Source organism: Tetranychus urticae, chromosome 2 (assembly GCF_039701765.1).
Source record: "Tetranychus urticae isolate SD_2017Ah chromosome 2, NJAU_TeUrti_SD_1.0, whole genome shotgun sequence".
Lineage (NCBI taxonomy): Eukaryota > Metazoa > Arthropoda > Arachnida > Trombidiformes > Tetranychidae > Tetranychus > Tetranychus urticae.
The window spans coordinates 18,452,395-18,472,198 of NC_142959.1; the positions used below are offsets into that span (position 1 = coordinate 18,452,395).

Below are 19,804 nucleotides of genomic sequence, written 5' to 3' on the forward strand. Positions count from 1 at the left end.
AATTGCTTTTAGTTTCATTGAACAGAACCTATGTGATTTTGACATTTGGACCCAATAAATTTAACTGATTAATTATCTAATTGTTTAAACTCTTATTTTGACGATTATTTTCTGTATCGTAATTTGATTTGATTTCAGGAATGTGAAAAAAGCATACATAGCGTTGGGAAAACATGAATTCCCCAATAACCAATGAATGAGAATAGCAGAAATATATTTTCGGTATAAGATTGCAGCGTAAATATTGAATATTAACAGAATGATCGGAAAGTTTTGTAGTTTGGGGGACTTTTTCCTTTTAAGCGAATAAACACAATATCTATCATTGACACATCGAATGTCACACCATTCGGTTGAATAAATATTGTATGAGATAAATATGTTGAGATATAGCTTTCTGTTTCCTACAGAAAAAAATCATTGTCTTAGTGTTACCCGAATGGATGATTCGGCTCCTGGAGTTTATTTTATTGTTAAGTTGTGTTGCAAAACAATTGAAAAGGTTTAAACTTGATGTTTATTAAAAAAAGGTAAACTTAAACTACAAATTCAATTCAGTTTTGCATCTTCTTTTATACTCAAAGAGTTACATGGGATCGTGAGATCGGTGGATACAAGGTTAAACAAAGGTGAACGGAGAGTAAGGTAGGACTTAGTTGAAGTTAACTAGAGGCTTGTAGTATTAAAATACGATGCTCCAATCGCATCGTTTGATGAAATGTCTGGTCGTATCAGTTGACACAAACAATGACTAGCGAATTGCGAATTATTAATACCTTTTGAAAACGTCAACCACCGTTTTATACGAGTTAATGATTAAGATTAAAGGTAAAGATTAGAATTTACAAATGATTATCAATCATTGAATTGAATTCAACCTTTAATGATTTTTTCTGTAGGAAACGGAAAGCTATATTCCAACATATTTATCTCTTGTAATCAATATTTATTCAGCCGAATGATGCAATCTAGCCAATCATAGTTTTATATTTAGCAGATTGGTTACAAGAACCAAGAAAGGTTTTCTGATAATTCTCTGAATTCTCTATCCTGGTCAACTAAACTACTATACTCTATTGCATATATGCAATTCGCTTTATTAACTAGTCTAATTGTGGTTTTACACAAGGTTTTTATCAAGAAAGAAAAAATACACAAAGCTCCGGTTGAAGATGAAGATTATTTTCGTATTATTTTGGTTGGTATTAGCTTAATGATTTGTGGACTTGCATTTTTAATCATTAGATCATTTTCAAAAGTTGTTTTACGAGGATATTATTCACAAAAATATCAAAGATTCTTGTTTATTCGACCAACTTTAATGCAACCCTGGCAGATACGAAAAGTTATCTGTGCTCCTGGTCTATTAGAGCCTATCCCTGAATCAAGCTCAATGCTTATAGAACCAAATTTCAAGATCAAAGATACCAAAATTTTATTGTTCGAGAATAATTTTTTTACCCTGCTTATTTCAATGTTTTGAGTGGTTTCACAGGCTCTCATTCCATTGAAAATATTCGTTTCGACCCGGATTCATTATTTTGGCAATCTATGAAGAAGTCTTCCAGAGATTGAACTACTCTAAGCTTTTTTGACAAATTCCTATTGTAAATTTAATAGAAATAACTTAATTATAAATGCAATGTTTGACAATGTCAAAAGCCAAGTTATATTAATATTTAATAAATACAATATGGTTAAGCAAAATAATCACTGATATGGCAAACGATAAAATCAATAAGAAGATTGAGCACTGGTCAAATAAACCATGTTAGCACCAGCCTGTTGAAGCCTTAATCCTTCGTTATGTGGAATCGGAACAATTCGAAACAATCGACTCAATGGATTATCAGCGGTGCGAATAGCAATTGTTCTAGGTTGAGCTTGAGCTTGCTGGAAGTTTAATGAATCATAAGTCAAATCTTCATCAAGAAAACGGACCAACAATGGTTGCTCGGTTGAAACATAGGAAGTTTGTGGGAAAATAGATTCAGGAATTGAAATTGGACTCTCTTGGATTGGACTTCCTGAAACTGGACTTTCCTGAATCGGGCTTTCTTGAATTGGGATTTCTTGCACTGGACTTGCTTGATCTGGACTTTCTTGAACTGGACTCTCTTGACTTCGATGTTCTTGAACTAGACTTTCTTGATTTTGATTTTGTTGAACTGGAATTTCACGCACTTGACTTCCTTTCACTGGACTTTCTTGAGTTCGCTGCTCTTGAGCTGGATTTTCTTGAACTGGACTCTCTTGACTTCGCTGTTCTTGGGCTGGACTTTCTTGATTTTGATTTTCCTCGATTGGACTCTCCGAAATGGGACTTTCTGAATCTTGTTCTGGCTCTTCAGTACCTGTAAGAGTCTCTTGTGATTGAACTGGACCAGGATTTGATAATATTTGCTCAGCAATTGTAGTTGGTGCTTCAGTTGTAGTTGTAGTCGTAGTTGTGGTTGGTGTTGTTGAGGGTAATGAAAGAACTTGTGAGCTGACTAATCTTAAAATAGCTTGAGGACGCAATCTTTGTTGTCGAACTGAAGCTCTGGCAGCAGCAACAGGAGCAACCCGAGACAAAGAATTTTTTATTGGAGAAACTCGAGTTTTTGATGGAGCAAGAGAAGCCAAAACGACTGATTGAGGTGTTGTGGTTGAACTTGTACTTGTTGTTGATGGAACTGTGGGTCGAGTTGGTGCAGCTGTAGCGAAAGTGTTTTGAGCTGCTCGTAGTTTAGCCGCAGAAGAAGCCGAAGCCACTTTAGAGGCGACTCTTGCTGGAGTAGCTTCAGTTTGAAGATAAATGCTTGCTGGAAGTTCTTTATTTGAATCACCAAGTCCAGGTTCATTTGATCTTATTGCAGCTCGGAATCCGTTTTCATCAGCAATATATTCAACAGTACGGAACAAACCATCAGCATCTCGATAACTGTATGAACCTCTTACAGCTCCTTTGTTATCACCAGACTCTTGTCGAGCTAATTGGTTACCAGCAACATCAGCTGTATTATATGAAAATGCATAAGGTGAAGGTGATGAAGTTGTAGATTCACTTGATTTTAATGAAGATTCTGTGGATTGGCTATCTGAACTGGATGCACTTTCATCTCCAGTAATCTTTTGTTGACTAATTTCACAAGTAGCCAGGGCCAAACTTGCAAAAATTATGAAAAGCTAAACAAAGGAAAAGGGAAAATGAATATTAAATGGATGGATGAACCTGAGTCTTGAGATGATACAAATATGATTGCCTTAAAATCACTAAATTAAGACATTTATAAAATTCGAAAGGATGATTGAACGCTCAAAACCAACAAAATCAATGAATAACAAATGAATTGTAAACATTGAAACAAAAAGCAAACTTACCTTAAACATTGTTAGATCCATTGGCACAAATAAATACAATTTTTTGTTGTTTACTGTTGATCCAATTGGAAATTAAATGATCACGGAAATAAACAAAACCAAAGTGAAAGTGATTTTGATTTTTTTTAAACATTTATATCTGTTCTCAATTTTGAGTCAACGAAAGATTGACACAATTTATGAAGATGAGATGTTAGGATGACCTGGTCATTTTAAAAGTGGGAAGACGTTTTAATGTGAAATGTTGATGGAGATGATCAAAAAAGTAGATGTTGATCAAGTGAAAGTGGTAAATAAGATTAAGCCAGGATAAATTGAAGATTAACTGATTCTAAATCCTTGAGGTGATCATCATTATACCGACCTCAACATGTTTCAATAAGCAACCTGAATAAACCTGAATCTTCATCTTTTAAGTTGATTTTCACATTATCAACTGATTGATTGATTTTAAATTGATTTATTTTCATCACCTTTTCTTTTAGAAATAATCAAATTTAATTATTCAAATAATTTCACACTAAATAGCTGTTAATTACAATTGAATCAATCGAGTGAACACTTAATACTGAAAATCAGATACGATTACATTCAATGCTTGAGGCTCAACCGGTCTTTCCAATCAACTTAAGTGTCTCTCACACCTATTCAATTGAAATACCAATATTTAACTACAATTTCATTTCTATTTGTTTCTATTTTCTCAATTTATAATCGATTTGATCAGCTGTCAATAATTTGATAAGCTAATTTTATTAGTAGTTTGAATTTCTGCTAATCAAATAAACATTGAATTGCACTTTTCCCTTTCATTATGAATCTTATAATAAACTTTGATTCTTTAAAAAATTACTTTATCAAGTAAAAACGATCTATTACAAGACATAATACAATAAAATGGTCTAATGATTACATTTAATACTATTGAATATCGCTCGTCAATTAGATCCCTTGCTCGATGTGATTTCCTCCGATGTATCACTTGATTCCTTTGAACTCGTATTCAATTCTGGATAAACTTTATGTCCAAATGTTTCATTTAAAGTTTCACGGAAACAACTTATATTGGAATCGGAACTGAAACGAGTTTTTAAAATTTTCAGTGAGGCTCCAGATGATTTATCTGCCTCATTTGGTTGACTCTCTAATTGCTGTCCTCTTGATTGTTTAGCTAATATAAACTCTTTGGGTTTCACGTAAGTAATTTTACCATGATAGTCAGCAAATGGAGAGACTCCATTTGTTTTATTGACTGTTCTTGGATCAATATTTCTAAGTGCTTTTACATTAAAGTGATGTTTTGATGAGCTATCACCTTTAAGGTTGGAATGAAGTTTAGAAAAATTAACATGATTAGAATTATTACTATTTTGATTCCTGGGAGAAACTGAATTAAAAGAGATTGCTTTTGGAGCTTTTGGATATTTTTTGTTTGGCATTTTCCTTCCCAAAGAATTGACGTATCTTTCCGATGAAATCAAGTCACCAGCCGAATGTTTGTCCGGAATTGATTTGACCATTGTGAAGACACTTTTAAGCTGATTCAATTCAATCTTTAAGATAAATAAATATTAGAACGAGTAAATTCAAAGAAAGTTCATACAAACCATGTCCACTGTTTGTCTAACGGTCGTCCATCGATTAGTATAATCTTTAATGAGAAACCTTCGGGCTGATTTATTGACATTGTAAAGGCTTTTTGCCTGTGGAAAGAAGCGTTTATGAAACGATTGACTTTCAAAAATGAGTAAATGATAATTACTATGAAATTTCCAGCTCCAGATTGTCCGATAATATCATCCAGGCCATTCATTGTAGTCTCGATCACTTTCAAGTGTAACTCGTTGAATAATTTAGGATCAGCATCAGTCAACATTTGCAATCCCAAAAGTTGAACAATCGGTTTAGTAGTTGATCCCTAATAATCAATAAAACACCAAAAAAGTAAACACTTCACACAAATTGACTATAATAAGCAAGTTAATAAAACATTAACATAAAAGCTTCTCAACAATTGTGATAATGTTTAATTCACAGAGTTACTCTGTTGTTGAAATGCACAAAATTAGTCAAGAACAGATTGAAAGATTTAAATCATTCTGCAACTCATATTGATCAATTGGATAATTCACTTCCGGGATATATAACAATTAATCATTGAGATTTGTTTACCTGAACAAAAACAGTAAATATAATAACTGTCAAGGTTGCTGTAACGAAAAGATCAGCTGAAGGCAAATCTCGAGGATCCAACATTATTGCCAAGGCAAAGGCAATAGCACCTCTTAGTCCACCATAAGCCATAATAAATTGTTCCTGGCGAGTTATACTTCGAAGGCGATTTGAAAAATTGTTGCAAACATAAGTCAACAGATAAATACCTAATATTTAATGTATGGAGATGAAAAACTGTCAATGAATAACTTGGACCTGACATTGATTGTGTCTCTAAACTTACTTGCGAATCGGTAAATTATGCAAAAAATAAGCACTGATATTACGAAAGAAAAATTCCATGTATGAATATCACGAATTAAAACCATACCCAGAAAGAGAAATATGATAACTTCGGAAATGCTACTCAAAGTTTTGACAAAATATTTTATTGTTATGTTTGATTTGCTCGAGATATTATGACGTGCATAGGCAGCTTGAATCAGTCCACAACAGGTCAGACAAATTATACCAGAAAAGTGGAGTAATTCAGCAGTAAAATAGGATAGATAAGCGCATAACATCACAACCAAAGGTTCAATTACTATTTCAGAAGAAGAAATAAATTGTAGAAACAACATTGACCGTAAATGGTGTTTGATTTACCTCGAACCTGTCCTGTACATTTGGTCACTAGTGAAGTGAAACCACCAAATATTGCTCCAATAACAATTCCTCCGCCTGAAACAGTTATGAAACTGAGAATTGCCAAGAACACATGTTTAACTTGGATATCAGTTGCAGCGGCAAAATTTGTCATTGTATTGTACATTGTGACCACAACAGCATCTTGATCAGAGAAAGTTAGAAATTAAACTCAAATGTCAATTATTGTTGAATAAAATTGTAGTTACAATGAATTTTGAACTTACCGTTGAGCAACGATTCGCCAAAAACTAGAAAATATAAAGCTTTATCTACATTGACTTCTTGAAAAATGGCAATAACCTGTGAATTAGAGAGATTGATCAGTCTTGGGTTCATTCATCAATTGTTAGCATAGACTTACCGCAACCGGATCAACGGCTGAGATTAATGTTGAAAAAGTTAAACATTCAATAAAACTAAGTCTAAAAGGTAAATAAAGTCCACAATTGGAGCAAACATAAATACTAATCCCGATTCCAATGATATTGATGATTGTTCCCTGCAGGTAAAATGTAAAGTTATCACTACAATAATCTTAATCGTAAAAAGACACAATCAACACAATTTTTCCGTTTCTACACGAATTTAAACAAATGGGCAAAAACGGGAAAAAATTAATTTCATACAAAACTAGACTCTGATAGTTTGTAGGGACACAAAAACCAAGTTCATTCAGGCGATTTTCAAGTTTCTCTGATCAATAGTTTTCGAGAAAGTCGAGTCCAAAGTTGTAGCTACGATTGCCTTTTGTTCATTTACGGTAGCTAACTTTTTCATGAAACTCATTTTCCTTATGTAAATATCAATGGCTAACCAGAAAATGCACTTATTTTGAGAAATAAAGTTTTATGTCTTTTGCAAAACAAATAAGTTCGATTTTTGCTTGAACCGATCGCTTTCTATGACTATAATATTCAGCGAGGTGAAAATTATCATTTGTCCATAAAAATTGTTGGCTCACATAATGGATCAAAAAGTTTCATGAATTTATAAGTAGTTCTCTTGATTTTGGCCATTGGACTTGAAACTTTTAGGCTCGATATTTCGAGAATGGCATCACATACAATCATAATTCTTTCGCCAATTTATCTCTTTCATAATGAATAATCCAATTCAATTTAATAAATTTCAATTAGCGCTTTTAGGTTATGAAAATCGGGCTGTTAATGTGCAAGAAACAACTTATTAAACAAAACAAACTCATATTAACCCATTTCTTGGTAAATAAACCAATTTTCTGGTTAAACCAGCAAATGTAATGCAAAGAATGCTGTCAAAGGCTCGAACATTTGACTAAAGAGTTGAAACTTGGTACGTTTGTAGCGGCATGAAAACTGAGTCCTTTGGTACTATTAAATAATTCATCCGATGAACAGTTTTTGAGAAAATCGAGGTCAAAGTTGAAACTTCGAACGCCTTTTGTACAGCTATGGGAGCAGATTTTTTCATGAAAACCTATCTTACTGATGTAAATTTTGATGCTGAACCAGAAAATGCAATTATTTTTTGAAATAAAATTTTCGATTTCCTGTAAAGCATATAAGTTCGATTTGCATTTAAACCGACCTTTTTCTGTGACCGAAAGAGTTAGAAGTCTGAAACTTCTTACCAGTCCATAAAAATTATTTGTACTTATTATGGATTGGATCATTTTTTCAATTTAGCAACGGTTCTCTTGATTTTGGCCATTGGACCTACAACTTTGAACCTCCATATTTCGAGAATGGTGTCAACTACAATCTTCATTCTCTGAATAATCATTAGGTTTTATTATGGGCTATGATAAAATATGACTGAATTTATTCAAAAATGAATATCCTTCTAACAATTAAGGTTTTGTTTGAGTAACCATTTAACTTTATAAACCAAGTTTCAAATCTGACAACATAATTAATACAATGTTATAACTTTTTAAGTAGGATCTCAAATAATTTACTATTTGCCCATGTCATAGGCCATAATAAAATCTAATGTTAGATCAAAGAATGGTGATTTTAGGTTATGTCATTCTCGAAATATTGAGGTTGAAAGTTTTTAGTTCCATGGTCAAAATCAAGAGAACCGCTCATAAATTGAAAAAAGCATTCAACTCATAATGTGTACATACAAGTTTTATATATCAATACCAAGTTTCAGCTTGCTAACTCTTACTGTCATTGAAATCTGTCGATTCAAACGAAAATCGAACTTATCTGTTTTACAGAAACACCAAACTTTTTTTCATATAATTTCATGCATTTTCTGATTCGCCATTAAAATTTACATAAGGAAAATGAGTTTCACGAAAAAATCTGCTTCCATAATTGTCCAAAAAGCTTTGAAAGTTTCAACTTCGAACCCGACTTTCTCGAAAACTATTGATCAGAGAAACTTATAAATCGCACAGATAAACTCATTTGTCATGCCCCTACAAACTAACAGTGTCTAAATTTGCAAGAAGCTGATTATTTCCCGTTTTCGCCCATTTTTCTTTCAGTGTTTTGTCAATTTGTGGATAAATGTTACAAATGTGTTAAGTGTGTCTTTTCAGTAACAACCAAGTGTAAGCAAAAGATTGTAATGGTCTTTGAAGGGATTTCATTGTAATTGAGTTGGAATAAACTTTTGGCTTATCATTAAATCTGACTTGGCCTAACTCAGCCAAACCCAAAGTCGTTAAATTATATCATAAAAACAGATTACAATCAAATAAATATACATTTTAAATACCAAGTTGTTATTACAATTATAAATTCAAATGCGAACCCTTTAGCCTTACAAGACAACGGATCAAGGATCAATAATCAAGTGAAATTCAGTTCTATTTTGTTTATGACCTCAAATTGACAGGTAATTTCACAATTTATTGCCAAGATTTCGATTCAAAAAGATTAAATTTTGTTTAACTTCTCAAAGTCTGAAATCTTGTGACCTGAAGACGATTCAAGCAAGTCTCTTAAGCCTGTAATCATCTTCCTGTGATTTCAGATGCAATAGTAGATTAGCAGCCGTAATTATCATTTTTGCTGATGATCATCATTGAATCATCTTCAAAATGACCCAGCAGAGGGATAATATCGTTAATCTTAATTAACCTAACCTGAAATCAACACCAATACAACAACCCAGTTGAATGTAGCTTGAAGTTCATTTTGAACATCATCTTCAATCAATCGATTTGTATTTTAGATCAATTTTTATTGCTAACTAATAATAGTTTTAACAATAAAGTTGAACTTCTTCATTAACCATAAATGTTACTTTAAATTGATTCAATACTAATCATCATCAGTCCAACAAAATCTGAACGACTTCCAAATTAACCTTTTTCAAATCATAAATGAAATTGCAAGTTAAATTGAAAGTGAAATTAAAAGCAAAACTAGTTAATCAAGTTAATTTATCCTAAAGCCAATCAACAATAAACTTCAATCGCCATTTAATCTCAAAAGGTCTTTATGATCTTTGACTTATAAACATTCAATTCGTAATAAAAGTTGCTTGTTAAATATTGGATATCATGCAATAACAAAATTTTCATGTTTAACTCATTGAATCCTTTAGTCGCTATTAATAGCAAATTAAATAACAGTAAATGTCAACCTGTATCTACAATTGTTGATAATTTTAATGACAATTAACTGTTAACTTACCACAACTGCTAATAACATGATAGTTCCAATATTCTTGAAAAAGGTTTTATCAAACAATTCAAAAGCTGATTCCAAGATGATTCTGGTGCAAATGTAAGAGAATCGTTGATTAGATTAATAGTAATTGTAGGTATAATCGAGCAGAAATAATGATACATGGGAAATGTAATAATCGATATCATCAAATAGGTTAATCATTCTTAACCTTGATGATTGTCAATCAATTTTTACTCACGGAGGAAGGTAAAAGTAGAAAAATTTTTCAGGTGTAAATTGAGGAATATAAGTGTTTCCAGGAATATCTGTTAAACTTAAGATATATAATATAATAACTGTAATATGGATAAATGTTTTGATAGTTAATGTACATACTGAAGGATTAAACCAACAAACGATCCTAGAAGTATGAGAACACTGAAAGACACAATCAAATCCAAATTACGATTAATCAAGTTTCCATTGAAATGAGCGTTCTTTATGAAACTACCATTTTTGTGAGATATTGAAGCTCTTCAAAGGCTTTGAGGTTAAATCAATATCGGTTGAAAATTATGAAAATCAAAGCATTTACTTCACTTCAACTTTGATTTATATTTAAACTTTGACTTGAATACATTTAATTGTATGTTTATAATAACCAAATCAATATAAATGGACAAAATTATCATAAAGCAAGAATTATGAAAATCTAATGATCTGATTGAACCCTTTGTTATAACCTTCTAGTAAAATCTAACCAAAACTTAGCTTTAATTGTCAACTTTGATCAAATCAACTTTTGTCATCGAAGCAATCATTAGGCCTACTTTAGGTAATTTAGATTGAAACAATCAGTCATTTCGATTTAGTTCAACTTTGACTGAAGTAGAAGAAAATCAGATTTTTAAGAGAATCAAATCAATCGATAACTTGTGATGAATTAAAGCCTTTTTTGAGGTCGGTTAGAGGTAAAAGTGTACTTACCATGATTCAGGGACTTGATTCCGTAGCCATTGAGTGTTATGGTAAGCTATTTTGGCAAAAGCCCCGAGTAGGAAGAAGACGAGGACGACGAGGTAACGTCCAATGACATCCCATCGCCAACCGATTAGAGTGATATGAACACCTCGACGACTCGAATTGTGGCCGATTAAACTTTGTTGAATTGGGTTAACACTCGGTAAATTACTGACAAAGGACAGAATCACTGTTGAAGCAAAATTTATCATAATATATTTTATTTTGAACTGACGTTTCTCTTTGACTTTATATTAGCTTAAATTGTTGCAACATAACAGAGATCAAGTTGAGAATGAAAAAAACTGTTCAACAATCGAAGGGTTTATTTAGTTATTTAACTCCCAATCAGGCTATCATTTTGTCCTTTTCACTCCCAATTCATTTCTCCTGTTTACTCATTGTTTCATTGAACAGTGTTATTCCTTGTGAACACGCCATTATATTGATTACAAGATCGCTCAATATTCAATCAAATAGTGTTAACTACCTTGTTTAACCTCATTTCAATTGTATCATTTCAATCAAATTGGTTAATGTTAATCTCAATCTGATCAACGTAACCAATTTCACGCAAGGTTCAATTGAAAGTTTTCTTTGCCAAAAATAAGTTCAAAATAACAATTAAAATTGACCAACAAAATTTTATTGAAACAAACATTGAAAATACATTGAAAGTCCATCTTTATTTGCTTTCGTTTTACTTTGCTATCGTTTAGTTGATGTCAAAATTATTGGACCATTTATGCGCCGGTCAACATATAAGTGCTAATTTTTGTTTCTATGGAAACTCAGCATTCTATTATCGGATTCATCTTTTCTTGGAGATAATTTTGATGATGAATCTTGAGTATAATTGAACATCAACAATTTGGTGTGAAACTGTAAATAGAATGAAATTGTTGCACTTTTAGTCAACTTGTTATATCAATTGTTTAACCATCAGCTGATTTATTGGAGGAAATCAAAAAAAAGGTAAGAATCTTGTGATTCTCATTCCGTTATTAATTCATTTTATTTTTGTAATATATTTTTACCTTTATTAGTTCATCATATTGACGTCTTTAAGTGTAACATTGTTCAATGTGAATCTGTTCCTAATCATTTCAATTTAAATCTCAATCTTAGTCCTTAATCGTAATCTTTGAAGGTTTAGAGGTTACATGAGAACGAAGATGTTATTGACTGTTTAGGCTCAAGTCAATTGTAGCCAATTGAGGTTAATTTTTGATTTAGATTGACTTTAAATGATTAACAGGAGCGTCTTAAAATCTGTTAATCATTGCCATTGTCTTGAAAATTGTCACATTATTTTTAACTCTTTCATGAGTCAAGTGAAATATCAAGTCTTTTTAAATTTATTTTTCAACGAGTGATAAGTCAATAGCTATTCATTAGCTAATGTAATTGGCGACACACAAATCAAGGTAGATTGATATTTAGTATATTGAATATTAATCTGATTAAAAGCTATCATTAATTTCCAAGCTCTCTTTCTCTCTCTCCAGTTATACTGATATGGATAAATCTTTGGCAGTTTTGAGCAAACATTGATTCAAATATCTATGGTGATTATTTGTTCCTTCAGTTGTTATATTCAATATTTTCCCGAAGTTTCTCAGTCCCATCTTTACTGTAATTGTCTAATTTAACAACCATTTGTTGGCCCTTTAATTAATGTGTTTTAATCTTCAACCAATTATCATCTAAATTGACTGTTGACTGTCTATTGATTAACTGAGAGGTCACTTGTGATTTATTGCTGTCTCTTGTCAACAGAAGACAAAAGTCATCTTTTGTGTCTTACTAAAGTCATCAACCAAAGCTGTTTTCATTTTCCTCTTTTAACCTTCATTTTAATTGTTACTCCATTGATCACAGTTTTAATTCAAGTGTCAACCTGTCATAATGCCCGGAACTTGTCCAAGATGTACAAAAACGGTTTATTTCAACGAAGAAAAAATTGCTATGGGCAAATCATTCCATAAATCTTGCTTCTCATGTGGTGAGTACCTTTCATCTGAGTGTTTCAATTATACATTTTTGACTAATTTATAGACCAAACATCATTCATCAGTAAATTTGATTTTTCAACTTCACAGCATGATTTATTAAACTTCATATTTTTGTATAAATTACCATTTTTAATCATTTTCTGTTAAAAGTTGAACAAATTGTACTTGTAAAAACCGCTTTAAGCAACAAGCCTTGTCATTGGTTAGTTTGAGTTAGCATGCAACATTTGATTATTCAAACGTCTTCTTGTTGTAAATCAATTACTGATTCCATACCAATTAATCATCCAGTCTCCATGCTCACCGTTAATTGAAATTGTTATTTAAATCAACTAATGTGCGGAAATATTTTCCTAATCTTGTTTCATCTTTCTATGGCTCAACAGCTAACAAAAGCTGCAATCGTAAACTTGACAGTGGCAATCTGACTACACACGATAATGAATTGTATTGTAAAGTTTGCTACGCGCGATTGTTTGGTCCTAAAGGATACAATTTGAGTGGTTTTGTGACAACGGATACAGCTAAAAATAGCAATGATTCAACAAATGGTTCGCCATCAAAACAAACGGTCATATCACCAAAATTGGAGAGCAAAATCGAGCCCAAGCAAGATGTCAATTCCAAAATTGAAAATAATGGCAGATCAGTAAACAATACAAATATAAGTGGAAATACATCCAAAAGACATAGCTTGACTTTTGACGATCGTGGTAATCGCATCGATATTTGTCCAAGATGTAATAAAAAAGTCTACCTTGCTGAAAAAATGATGGCTGGTGGTAAGGTTTGTAATTTTTATTGAAACATGCTTCTTTTACGTTCATCTTGATAATACTGATTGTCTCTAATCCCGATTTATATACCTTAATCGACAGGCTTGGCATAAGATGACTTGTTTCAATTGTCTTGAATGTCATAAAAGGCTTGAATCAACCACATTGTGTGAAAAAGACGAGGAAATTTACTGTAAAAGTATGTAGTGACTCAAGATCTTTCAGATTTGAATATCATTCTGATTTAATATCCTTTTATTTTTCTCACAGCCTGTTATGCAAAGAAATGGGGCCCTTCTGGATATGGTCATGGAATCGATGCTGGATCCCGAAAAGTTGAATAATAATCATGATAACAAAGCACTATCAAGGCTGCTTACTTAAATCGCACATCAATTACAATTCCAAATTATCAACCAGACAGAAATCAATGTGATCCCATTTATCGTTTTCCAAAGCTCTCCAGTGTTATATTTAGACGTTGAATATTTCGACTTAGACACTTCATTCTTTTCTTCATTCAATCTAATTTATTAATCCAATTTGACTGAAAGAAATTTGTCTTCGTAAATTAGGACTCTTTTCGTATAGTAAATGACTAAGCATCAAGTATTAATATTATGATGACTAAACTTTAAGCATCTCTTTCAATTTGTGCTTCGACTACTTCTAGTTATACTGAATTTGTATCGGAAGTGAGACTTTAAACGTGATAAAGAAACGCAAACTACTAAAAATGGCCTCAAAATTGGTTAAAAGTATTATGATGAAATGTTATTTTGACGAGTAAATAATAAAGATATTACAGTATTACTAGAACGAAAAATGGTCGAGATTTATTTCTGACTAAACTTATTTCCATAACTCTTCAGGTCATTCAATCACTTTATCTAATCATTTCGTTTAATAAATTTGCAGAAGTGAAATAATAAGAATAATAAACAGCTTTATTCCTGATAATCACAAGGTAATCAACTCGAATCAGCTAATTAACAAATTAATGAATACAACATTTGGCTCCATCATGTGGTTGAGATATTTACCATCAAAATATAAAAAAGTCTGAGATATTGAAATTTTGATAAACGGTGAGACTTTATTAAATCATCTATTTAATTTACTTTCTAGTAGATTGAATCTACAGGACTCAATTATGGTATTTAAGAATTGATTGGTTTGAGATTGAACATTTAAACTTTCCAATGAAATATTTTGGAAGGAAATGAATGAGTTTTACATTGTAATGCAATTTAGATTTTAAATTGTTTCAGAATAGTGTTGATCAAATGATCCGGGGCAAAAAAAGAGTTTGAAAATGATTGGTCAACTGAAAATTCATTGACAAAGCATCAATTGAAGAAACTATAATTAACTGATTGAGAACTGCCAAAAGGATTTGAAATAAAAAGATGAAATTATTGAAATTGTTGATGAGAAAATAAATTATTTTTTCCTTAACTTGTCCAAAATTAACTCAAATCAAAACATCATTCAAAATAAAGGTTTAAAATAGATTTAGAAGCAGAAGTTGATAGATAAATCAAGTTTGTTTCATCTAAATTTTCTTGCTTTTGAGTAAAATAATACTTGTTATAATCGAAAGCTTTGATTAATCCTAAATTATAGTGAAAAATTCAAATCAGTTATAAACGGCAACACACTAATTTGATAAGTGACAAAATGATTGGGAGAATGCAATTTAACTTAAATTAAATTTTACTAATTATATTTTATGCCAAGCATTTTGTTTTTTGAACATTCACAAAACACTTTCAATCTTTTGATAGCAATAGTATAATGGAATTGTTGAAATTAAAAAAAAGGTCGAGGAAAAAAAATGTAGAAAATAAATGAATAATGAAAAATCACAGAAATTAACGAGAAATTAAAGTTGCAGAAAAGCTTGCCAAAAATTGATAGTCACAGTATTAAGACGAATAATCACAAGTTTTTCTGATATTTTTACATGATCAGAGTCCATTAAATTAATGTACTAAAGATTGTCGCAGTTGGATAGGACTGAATAGAATAGAGTATCACAATTAAAGTTGTAAAATTAAGTTTTGAAAGTTGATGTCCTTCCAGTTGATCGAGATTGTAGTTGTTCACTGAAAGAGAGAAAAGAACAAAAATTAGAATCAAATTAAACCAGAAGTATTCAAAATTTCAAGTCATTAAACATCTTAAGGGTAAAAAATGGCTCTAACTAAATAGAGACACAAAAGGCAAAATGCTTGATTGTTGACAAATGAACAAGTGACAAGGAAGACTTGACTTTTTCTGAAAACAGTCAACAAGAATAGTCATTATTCTGAAAATGTCACATTGTCTCAGTTCCTAAACAAACAGCGTTTTTCGCACAAGATTTTTACAAAATTGGACCTAAGATTCAATGACAATAAGGTCTTTTGACGATAAATTAACTACGACAAAATTTCGATTAAAAAATCATAAAAAGCTATTTTCCGGAAAAATTCTGCGTGAATAGTAGAAGGGCCAATCCCACGAAGTGACATTTTTCAGAATAATGACTGCAGTTGTATTGAGTTAATAGTAGAGCCAAATAAAGTAACAATTAACGGGTTTGAAACATCAACAGCAACTTCCTACAAACTTGATACAAATGACTTGAAGGTGATAAGATGTTATTTGATTGTATGGTAAACAAATTGATGCTTACATTGAGAAGCTTAATTGTTGTAGCTGTAAGATTGAATAAAAGGAGGGAAAAGAGAGAGAAAAATGAACAATTAAAGAGAGGTCTTAATTTAAATGATGATAAACACTTACGCTTTCAATTAGTTTGGACATATTTTCCTTTGCTAAGCGTCTTCCATCTTCAGTATCATGTCTAAAAGAAATAAATAAATGTTTATTAATGAAAAATATCGTTTTCAATTTTCTTTCAACTTACAGTTCTTGTTGGTTGTTCAAATCAAAATGAAGTCTCGCAAGTTTTTCCTGTTGTTCCCGAACACTTTCCATCTTTTCAAATGTAATATCTTGACCTGAAAAAAGCATAGACAAAATAGATACGTTAGATGATACGAATATTAGATTAGAAAAAATCATGGAAAAGATAGAACCTCTAAATTAGAGGAAACTGTATACGATTCTCAATGAACCAGAAAAATAAGATTCAGGTTAATGAACCATTGATATCTAATAATCAACCGGTTTACAAACAATGGATTTATAGCAAGATATGAAATACACAGCAGAAATACCATGAAAGTTGATTCTGTATTTCTAGAAGTCAAAAAATTTGTTAGCAATGCAAATATTAATGAACAAATAGCAACTGAAATAATTACGACTTACAATAGTTGACTGATTATTGAAGCAAACATGCAAAGTCAACCTTTTACTGGCTCTAAAGCCTTGACTAATTTAAAGAGGAAATCATTAAATTATTATTTGATTATTGGTTATTGGACATTAGCTTAATGTTTAAAAATGAATCGAGAAGTTGGGTTAGTGAGTTAAATTAATTAGGCAATGGTTAATAAAATCTAAGGTAATTGTGTCGATTTTTACGGGCACTTGAATGCACTGGTAAATTGTTGCATTTGTTAATGGTTTAACACTTGACTTGATCAAAAGTACCATTATTGGAATTTTTCTCATAACCTGTTATCTATTGGGAAATTAGAAATAAATTTACATTCTAATCATGATTGAAATTGAAAAGGCAGGGAAATTTTGTACAATCAAAATGACAGCTTCTTTGAAAAGGTTACCATGCTTTTGTGTATTTAAATGCTATTTAACAATGATTTCAAGATTATTGATGAATCTTGATGTCTATAAATGTTGGAATTAAGAAAAGCCTGAAAGAAATTGTTGAAATAAATTAATAAACTGGTAAGCTTTTATGTTGAGGTTAACAATTGACATCAACTCAGGCAACTGAAACGTATATCCGTAAAGTAGCTCATTAAGTTTCAATGAAATGATTATCTGTTTTTCACATATCTCATGCTTGTGAACACAAGTAAACAGAGTATTCATTGGTCTGTGAACAATAGAATGGCTTCCTTTCAGAAACATCAATTTGTATGATTACTCTCAATCAACAACAGGTTCGAAGAAATCATTTTGCAAAATCAGCAGGTGGATAAAGTCCTGTAAGGGTTGACTGGTCTTACTGTTAATCGAACATAGAAAATGTTTTTTTCAAGAAAAAATTTTGCAGCAAATCAGACACAATAATTTAGTAACTGGCTTGTTGTTTGGCCACTTAGATTGATTGCATGGGAAACATTCAAGTGAATTTTCACAATCTTTTTTTTGTTCCAACTTGAAGATTAATGTATTTGAAACTAGACATTGAAAAAGTAATTACAGAAATAATTGTCATCATGAGAAACTCTTAGGATATAGACAGGGTTGATGTTGTGTTGGATGAAAGCATAAAATATGAAGGTAAGACTAGAGATCAGATAGCAATATTTGGAAAGTAATGAAGTACAAAATGAATGAGGTATATTCATCAGAGTCTCGTGATTATGGAGAGCTAATTTGCCCTAAATGGGAGAGTAAAAATTAATTTTGATATGTTCATTTTGAGACTACATTAATTTAAATATCAGAACAAATGTTTGCACAGATAATATAAATTAATGTTGACTCATCGAATGAGTTAACCCATGAATAAAACAACAAAAAATTTTAACTTAGTTCAATTATCGCGATCATTGATCATTAGATATCATTTATTGAACCCAATCCTGTTTACTGTCCTTGTGTTTGATCATTATCAGTAAACGACAATTATCGAGATGGCATAACACGAGTGAAATTTTAAGACTTACCAAAAGCTTGAAGCTTTCCAGAATGAAAATCACTGAGAAGTCTTAATAACCCTTGTTCCATTTGTCTGACATCGGCAACATCTGTGATGAAAGAGTGAGTTGGACTCTCATGTCCATTAATTAATCCAGGAGATGAAGAAGGGGGTTTACCAATAAATCGTAAATTTGGATTACCGTAAAGATGGCGATAACTTAAATTGCCTTTTGGCACAATCATCAAATCAAAAATAAAACAAAAGCCAGGCAGAGGAAAATCGATGGCAAATCATAATATAAAGGCACGATAATGAAAAGCATAAATCAAGATGGCAAATGAAAAAAACAAAGCAAAACAAAAACAAAATTAAAATAATCTTGACAATACATATGAAAATAACAAAATGTATATAAAAACAATACTGTAGCAAAAATAGGTAAACATACAGATGAAATATAAAATAAGTTCTTACCTTTGATTCTTTTGCGTCCAGGATTGTTTTTAGTCGAATTCACCTGTGAATTATTTTCGACTGTTTGATCAACCATGTTTAAGAAGGAATAGAAGTTAAACCAATGTGTCAGTAAAATTATGGAACCCAATGTTGAAAAATAATTCTGTTATTGTTGATGATTGTGTTTTTTTTTGTTCCTGTCTAGCCCTAATTTTGATCTGGTGATGAAATGATTGTCAACATTGAACAAGTAGACAAAACTAAGATTGTTGGTGAGAATTTCAGTTATTTGTTGATGGCGAGGACATTTACAACTCAAGTGCTTGACTCAACCAGATTCAAGACTGATTTGCAATTGTTTATATTGTGAATGAAAAGTATAAAAGTATATTAAGTATAAAAAAAACTAAAAGATGGAGTTAGTAGCAGATATTAAATCCCTCATAATTGAAAAAGAAAGAGATAAAACTCGTTGCTTAAGAGGCTTAGCGTATAAAGCTAACGGCTTATTATAAGAGTCCTCTGTCGGTTTATACACCCGACTCACCTCTTGAGAGGGTTTACTAATGCTGCTTTTAAAAATGTTTATTATAATAGAGCTTCTAAAGCTAAAAAGATCAAAATTGTCATCTGTTAAACATGATAGCTTAAATTACTAACCCAAAATTGTAAGCTTATTAAGTCAGATCAAATGAGGCTGAGAAGAAAGGTGAAAAGTGTTTGGGGCTGAGTCGAGAACCCAAAGTTAAACAGCAATCTTGCAAGTTTAAACATTAAATATAGTGAAGTAATGTTAATTTTTAATTATTTGTTGGTGGCCTCTGATTTTATTAATTTTTAGTCACTATCTGATCAACCGGTCTTATCTGGCCTCTTATTTTTCACGATTCGTGCTTAATGAACCAATTTAATAAT

The 19,804-nt window shown here is 31.3% G+C and overlaps 4 protein-coding genes across 7 annotated transcripts; 1 reads left to right on the forward strand and 3 right to left on the reverse strand.

Annotated features, from left to right (window-relative positions):
* Window positions 1-1,130: 1,130 nt before the first annotated feature.
* Window positions 1,131-3,513, reverse strand: LOC107366626 (uncharacterized). Its single transcript, XM_025161816.2, has 2 exons — window positions 3,364-3,513; window positions 1,131-3,168 (listed from the first exon to the last, which is right to left on the reverse strand). The coding sequence occupies exons 1-2, from the start codon at window positions 3,382-3,384 to the stop codon at window positions 1,735-1,737; spliced, it is 1,455 nt and encodes a 484-aa protein (XP_025017584.2). The 5' UTR covers window positions 3,385-3,513; the 3' UTR covers window positions 1,131-1,734.
* Window positions 3,514-4,097: 584 nt separating this feature from the next.
* LOC107366828 (Na(+)/H(+) exchanger protein 7-like) lies at window positions 4,098-11,177 on the reverse strand. The gene is made up of 12 exons (XM_015934466.3): window positions 10,821-11,177; window positions 10,230-10,271; window positions 10,093-10,167; window positions 9,858-9,939; window positions 6,587-6,724; window positions 6,450-6,525; window positions 6,184-6,366; window positions 5,822-6,121; window positions 5,536-5,744; window positions 5,126-5,281; window positions 4,971-5,066; window positions 4,098-4,916 (listed from the first exon to the last, which is right to left on the reverse strand). The coding sequence occupies exons 1-12, from the start codon at window positions 11,063-11,065 to the stop codon at window positions 4,302-4,304; spliced, it is 2,217 nt and encodes a 738-aa protein (XP_015789952.2). The 5' UTR covers window positions 11,066-11,177; the 3' UTR covers window positions 4,098-4,301.
* Window positions 11,178-11,646: 469 nt separating this feature from the next.
* On the forward strand, window positions 11,647-14,470 carry LOC107366829 (cysteine and glycine-rich protein 3). 3 transcript variants are annotated; one of them, XM_089267911.1, is made up of 6 exons: window positions 11,664-11,828; window positions 12,362-12,421; window positions 12,735-12,858; window positions 13,255-13,655; window positions 13,747-13,843; window positions 13,915-14,470. In XM_089267911.1, exons 3-6 carry the CDS (start codon window positions 12,762-12,764, stop codon window positions 13,986-13,988), a joined length of 669 nt encoding a protein of 222 aa, XP_089124037.1. In that variant the 5' UTR covers window positions 11,664-11,828; window positions 12,362-12,421; window positions 12,735-12,761; the 3' UTR covers window positions 13,989-14,470. The 3 variants fall into 3 exon arrangements, with proteins under 3 accessions (XP_015789954.1, XP_089124037.1, XP_015789953.1); XM_015934468.3 differs by lacking the exon at window positions 12,362-12,421 and having other exon boundaries at window positions 11,647-11,828; XM_015934467.3 differs by lacking the exons at window positions 11,664-11,828; window positions 12,362-12,421 and having other exon boundaries at window positions 12,623-12,858.
* An 872-nt stretch (window positions 14,471-15,342) lies between these two features.
* Window positions 15,343-19,236, reverse strand: LOC107366830 (coiled-coil domain-containing protein 28B). Of its 2 annotated transcripts, none has more exons than XM_015934472.3 (6): window positions 18,908-19,236; window positions 18,459-18,539; window positions 16,559-16,652; window positions 16,435-16,495; window positions 16,325-16,347; window positions 15,343-15,752 (listed from the first exon to the last, which is right to left on the reverse strand). In XM_015934472.3, exons 1-6 carry the CDS (start codon window positions 18,981-18,983, stop codon window positions 15,701-15,703), a joined length of 387 nt encoding a protein of 128 aa, XP_015789958.2. In that variant the 5' UTR covers window positions 18,984-19,236; the 3' UTR covers window positions 15,343-15,700. The 2 variants fall into 2 exon arrangements, with proteins under 2 accessions (XP_015789958.2, XP_015789957.2); XM_015934471.3 differs by having other exon boundaries at window positions 18,459-18,659.
* Between the last annotated feature and the right edge of the window lie 568 nt (window positions 19,237-19,804).